The 6,368-nt window shown below is 38.3% G+C and overlaps 1 protein-coding gene across 1 annotated transcript in view; it reads right to left on the bottom strand.

The window, feature by feature from the left end:
• Positions 1 to 6,368, bottom strand: part of enox2 (ecto-NOX disulfide-thiol exchanger 2) — a 171,644-nt gene that overhangs the window by 20,181 nt on the left and 145,095 nt on the right. The window contains 2 exon segments of the mRNA XM_032527850.1: positions 1,210 to 1,316; positions 3,989 to 4,201. Coding sequence (XP_032383741.1) covers positions 1,210 to 1,316; positions 3,989 to 4,201 — 320 coding nt within the window.

The raw sequence follows: 6,368 nt of genomic DNA, 5'->3' as shown, positions 1-6,368 counted from the left end.
TATATACATACACACACACACACACACACACACACACACACACACACACACACTGTACATAGATATATATATAGAAGACAGTGACTCTCTATAAGTAGATCCCTGACAGAGCCTCAAGGTTTGAGCGCGGGAAGGGACAACCATACAAAGTGGCCTTTACTGAGGTCACACAATCTGCTTTTATATTATCCATCCATCCATCCATCTTCATCCGCTTATCCGGTATCGGTTATATAATATAACATACAATTTGCTTATAAACAAGCATCATCCAGCTTCCTACTTACTCATCAAGGGTGTGCTAAGAGTCCTTCACAAAAGCTATTAGAAGTATATGTTCTAACAGAAAGTTGCTTTTACAGGTACGAATTTAGATTATTCATGTGACTATTTATATGATTCTGCAGCACTAAAAACAATTAAAACAATTCAGCCTTGCAACACCTACCTTTAAAGAGAAGTTTTTGTACAAGATGATTGCTGCTTCTGCTTCACCTCGAATCAGATTTCTTTTTTTTTTTTTTAATTCTGAGCTTCAGAGAAACTTACCAATCAGATATGATCATATATTATCCATTAGACCCAGGGCTGCACCACACAGACTCTCCACTATATACTATACAACCCATCCTCATGCTAATTGATGTAATGCTCCATTTGGCAGAGAAAGAGAAAAAAAGGGAGCAGGTAGTAGATGAAAAAATGCGGTTAGATTTGAAAATGAATAACGCTTCTATGTCTCAAGATGTCCCTACTTAATTATCCACACAAAAAAACTTTTAATTTTCTGGGGAGAAGGCTTGTACAGATTTACCTGTGTCCTGAACATCCTTAGAGATGGAAAACTCACCCAGCAGCTTGTATCCAATTGACAGGGGAAGAGCAGTGTGTAGGGTCAGAGGTTTGGATCTGAATATCCGTATCTCACACTGGCCGGAGTGAGCAGGTACCTGTTCTGTATCCTTGCATCACTCAAAGTACTTACTGTAACAAGATGTCTGCTCTTTTGACTTCTGATTTCACCTATTTTGTCTTCTCTTGTTTACATTTGAGTATAATTAGGTATCCCTAATATAAGCATCTACATATCTATCAATTAAAACTATAAAACTTTTGAGTAAAAACGGAGGCAGGCATTGAACAAAATGGGATGAAGTCTAATTTCCCATAAATCAGGTGAACAACAGAATGAAACCAAAGTGTACTAACCTCTGCTTGTTTCCGCCACATGTCCAGGTTCTTGCGCTGAGCTTTGGAGAAATGGTCCCATGCCTTTTGTTTGGATGCAGCTTGGAATACAGACACAATCTGTTCAACTGTTGCAGGATGCAGGGAAGGACCAGAGACCATCCAGAGACAGAGAGAGAAAGAAAGACAGAGGGCAGGTGGGAAGGAGCAGAGGTGTGAGAAAGTGTAGTCAACTAGGGATGTAAAGAACTATGTGTATGCGTCTGTCTATCTGTCTGTCGGTTTGTGTTTGTTTGTTTGTTTTTATATATGCGTATGCAAGCGTGTGATCTACTTACCAGCTGATGCTAGTGCATCATCTCGTGGATGGTTGGTCAGATAGTTTCCCAAGTGCAAAATTTAAACAACTTAAATAAATCAAACATTTTCCCCACATACTTAAATTATATATGACATGCATCTTCATATAGCTTTAAGTTCTCACAAACTGTAGCTCTGCTAATACTGACTTTATATCGATTAGCCAGTGGTTTGGCACTACACTGATTTTTCCTCTAAAGCCTCGGTTTTGAGTTAAATGTCTGAATAACTATTGATGGATTGCCTTGAAATTCGGTACAGGATTATCCCTCTCATGATGAGCAGTAATTTTGGTCGTCTCCTGACGTTTCATCTATAACCATTTGTCAAATACTATGTTGTACGTCCAAATATCTGTGAAAGACTGAAGCAAATATTAGCATGCTAACATGCTTAATTAAGAGAGTAAAAGTGGCAAATGTTATAACTGCGACAGCATGTTGACAAAGACCTTCTGTGTCTAAGTGCAAGCTTACGGAGCTGTTAGCATGGCTCTTTGTCTTGTTTAACAGTTATTTAACAAGGGAAGCTTTGCAACTGGCAGCTGCAAAAAAACTAAAAATACTTTAAGTGTGCCACTGTTTACCACTATGCAGCTCCACTACAGCAGAGGGCTGTTAAGACTCTTGTCCAAGGACACTGTGTTAAAGTAGCATTGTGTTCCTGATTTACTTCCCCGATGCAGATTTCTCTCTAATTTAAAAAGGAACAGCAGTAAGGTTCAAACCACAATAGTTAGGGGAAGAGGAGAGTCAATATGACTGCCATGTGTGCATGTGCTTGCAGAGTGGTGAGGGAGAGAACAGTAAAGGGATCAATAACATCTTCCCAGAACCCTGTAATTTGATGGAGCAGCTCGATGGTGAAAGCAGAGAAGAGAGGAAAGGGTACAGACTGACTTTAAGACCTGTGAGCTTATATGCAACAAAGTAATTCAAATAGAAACTCTTTACAGTGAGGTCTGTGGATTATCTTTAGAAAAAGAGACAAGCTTTCTGAAAAGGCAAGATGCTTTTGAGTCTTTCTAATGTGTTCTTATTGAGCACCACAAATGAAATTCTCTGCACCTCCATTGTATTAGTGCAGCAGTAGAAGATTTAGAAGCCATTTTCTCAAAACCGGGGGAACAACAAACTTTATGCATGACTAGACCCCATAGGGATTAAGTGCAAATATGTTGTTTTTTTTGTCTTGGGTGAACTGACCTGTAAGATGACATACTCCATCAGAGATAGACCTGTGTGGATGAGTACTAAATCTAAAAGAGTAGACAGGCTTAATGTATCTGGTACAGACACACAGTTGTTCCCAAGTAAAACTTGTAAAACCTCTTCACAGGAGGCCTGTCTCTGTTATATCATTAATATAACCATCAATGAACCAGGAGGAAGGCAAGGTCATGAATAGGAATGTGATTGTATGGGCTGAAATAATGGAGGATTGCTAATACAAGGACAACCTCTCTCTGTGTGGTTTTACAAGCACAATCACATACAACTTCTTTGTTTTCCACATGTATTATTTATCTAATGAACAAGAAATTAAAACAAAAACTGTGAACTTTACAGTGTGTTAATGGATGTTTATGTTGTATTTAACATGCATGTGGTGGGATACACAGAGACAAAGTGCCGCAGGCAGTGCTGTGCACAAGCAACTGCACAGCCAAAGCTGTCAAAGGTGGGTAGGAGCAGTACGCTCTGCCTTTGGCATTTCATGAAATGAGATAAGCATGTATGTACCGTGTATATTTGGCCACCATTGTATCTACAGGGCTACTTACTATTTATCTGAAGAAAAAATTAATAATGTTCCACTCCAGTCACAGGTATCTGTATGATTTTTTTTCCTTCAATGTTAGATATTTGTGTCTTATAAGGAATACAACAGGCAGTATGCTGAATGTTGAGTTTCCTAACAACACTGTTAGGAAAGGAAAAAAAAAAACTTACCTTAAAACCATCCTCCCAAAAACAAAATAGCATGAAACAAGATGGCTTCTATGAGGCTATTAAACAAAAAAACCTTTATATCCACAATGTGTGTTCCTTATGGATTTGCAATACCGTGCATCATGTGAGTTAGTGAGGGGCTGAGAAAAATATTATACTTACTTATTTGCAGCATAAAGTACTTCAGGCACAAAAAGTCGTACAGTATGTTTATGTTCTGTGTTTAGTCCAATGATAGGGAAACTTGCAGTGAACCATAAACTTGACCAAGCATTGGTTAGACTCATTCTCATCCTCCTCCTGTACTTCTACTGCACAATAAGGAGTATGACAAATGTATTCTAGTAGTAAACTTTAAATTAGATACTCTCTCTCTCACTTTGGCCTTTATACCAAAAACAATACACTGTTGTACACTTATAGTACATGTAGTGTAACTGTTTTATACATTCAAGAGTGTATATGCATAATAAGAACAAAAGACTCACATTGACCAACTATTCCGGCCAGAGCTGTCTTGAACTTGTCTTTGGCCTCTTCCACCTCCTTCTCATGCTGACTCTTCTCGCTTGTCAGTCGGCGGATGTGGCCATTTGAGGACTGGATCATGGAGTAGAAGTTGTTTGCGTTCCTGCGGTTGACTTCACCTCGTTCCAACCAGGTCAAGAGAACACGCACTGCTTCAGAAAACTTTCCGTCGTCTGGCCAAGAGGTGAGAACCCGGAGAGAGGAAGAGTCAGGCTCAATACAGGGAAGTGCCCTAGGACTGTACAATCCTAGAGAATTTCAGTCGCTAAAAGCAGCAACTGGTAAGCCAGACATTGTACTCATAATCACATAGGTGAACATTATATTCACAATCCATGTGACACAAGGCTGTAAAGTGGACGGTTACGTGGTTTCCACCTTAAATTGTATACAGTGGTGCTCAAAAGTTTACATACACATGCTTAAGTTGACTAAAAAGGAGGAATAAAAAAATCATGTTGTGAAATTTATTTTAATCCCTAAATTAAAAATGAGGTAAAATCCAACCTTTAAGACACCAATTTTCTTTGTAATGAATACTATTGTAATAAAAAAGTTCTTATTTAAAATACAGGGGTCATAAGTATACATACCCCTATGTTAAATTCCCATAGAGGCAGGCAGATTTTATTATTAAGGGCCATTATTTCCTGGATTCAGGATATTATGCATCCTGTAAAGTTCCCTTGGCCTTTAGAATTAAATAGCCCCACATCATCACATACTCTTCACCATGCTTAGAGATGGCTTGGATACTTTCTAAAAATCATCTCTCAATGCAAATCAAACCAGGTATTAGTCTAACTGAAATAAACCATGCCTATCTCTAAGCTATGTGAAGTAGTATGTGATGATGTGGGGCTATTTTAATTCTAAAGGCACGGAACTTTATCAGATGCATAATATCCTGAATCCAGGAAATAACTGGCCTTTAATATAAAAATCTGCCTGCCTCTATGGATTTAACATAGGGTGATGTATACTTATGACCCTGTATTTTAAATAAGACATTTATTTATTTACAATACGTTATTCATTCACAAGAAAATTGGTGTCCTTAAGGTTGGATTTACCTCATTTTTTAATTTAGGTATTAAATAAATTTCCAAACATGATTTTTTTATTCACTCTTTTTAGTCAACTTAAGCATGTGTATGTAAACTTTTGAGCACCACTGTATATGTATATAGGAATATAAAGACAAATACAGGTAACTTTAAATAAATATAGTAGTACACACTTTTTAATTTCTTGATTGAAAAGTAAACAAAGTCAGCGTTAATGTGAGCAAGGTAAAATAAGATTTAAATAAAATAAAGACAGATTAAACTGTAGACAAGAAGGACAGGAGAACAAAAAGACGTGCTATTGGATAAATAGGAAAAAGAGAAATGTACAAATGACAGACCGTCATATGCTTGGTAACAATGAACACTGCAGACCTCAACAACACCTGAAGGAAGTAAAAAGAGGTGGTTTGGGTCTAAAGTTGTTGCTGTGAGCTTCACCCTATCAAAAGGACAAATTGGGTTGGAAGTGCAGGTATATAACTGGACTGAAAAGGGGTAAACCCATTTTTTTCCTCTGGGTGGAAGATCTAGGAGAGAGTACACCTTAATCTGCAGCAAGGAGCCAGTATGTGTGCTTTCATAACAGCAGCCCAAAGTGTTCAGAATAAAACCTTGGCTAAAAAATACACAGTGTTAAAGTTATTTACACCAGGGCCAGGGAAGGGAGAGCTGGAAAAGACACATGCAGATGGTAGAGAGGCAGAAAATCCCAGCCATTTTGTTATCGGACAACTGGGACTGAGACCTGGAAGTGTCATTGCTCATTAGTGAAACAATTTTATTCAGCCAGAAACTCAACAGAAAGCTGAGAAGAGGGGGGAAACAAGAGTAGAGACGAGGACATGGAGAGGAAAAGCAGAAAAAAACAGAGTGCGGAGAGGAGAAAAGGAAGGACAAGAGAAAAGAGAGAGGAGCATGTGCTAAGGGAAGAGTAAACTGATATACCATGTTGAACAGCCTTTGTGTAACGTCTTTTGAAAACAGATTTCCTGAATTTGTTCAAATATGAGAGAACTGCTTTGTCAGTTTTACCAGCTGCAGTTTAGAACGTCTCTTGTAATACCTTGTTTTGCATTGGTAACCCCCTGCGAATGTGCAAATAGTCAAGCACAAGAACACACATACAGATCTTCTCTTACCGTATTCTCCACCTTGTCAGTTTGTGGTTTGCCTGAACAACAATATTGCCATGAGTGGATCCATTTTTGTGTGTGCTTATAAAGGTCCTATGACATGCTGCTTTTTGGATGCTTTTATGTAGGCCTTAGTG

This window comes from Etheostoma spectabile, chromosome 10 (assembly GCF_008692095.1).
Source record: "Etheostoma spectabile isolate EspeVRDwgs_2016 chromosome 10, UIUC_Espe_1.0, whole genome shotgun sequence".
In the NCBI taxonomy this organism is placed as follows: Eukaryota; Metazoa; Chordata; class Actinopteri; order Perciformes; family Percidae; genus Etheostoma; species Etheostoma spectabile.
This window is presented reverse-complemented; position numbering and strand designations above follow the sequence as displayed.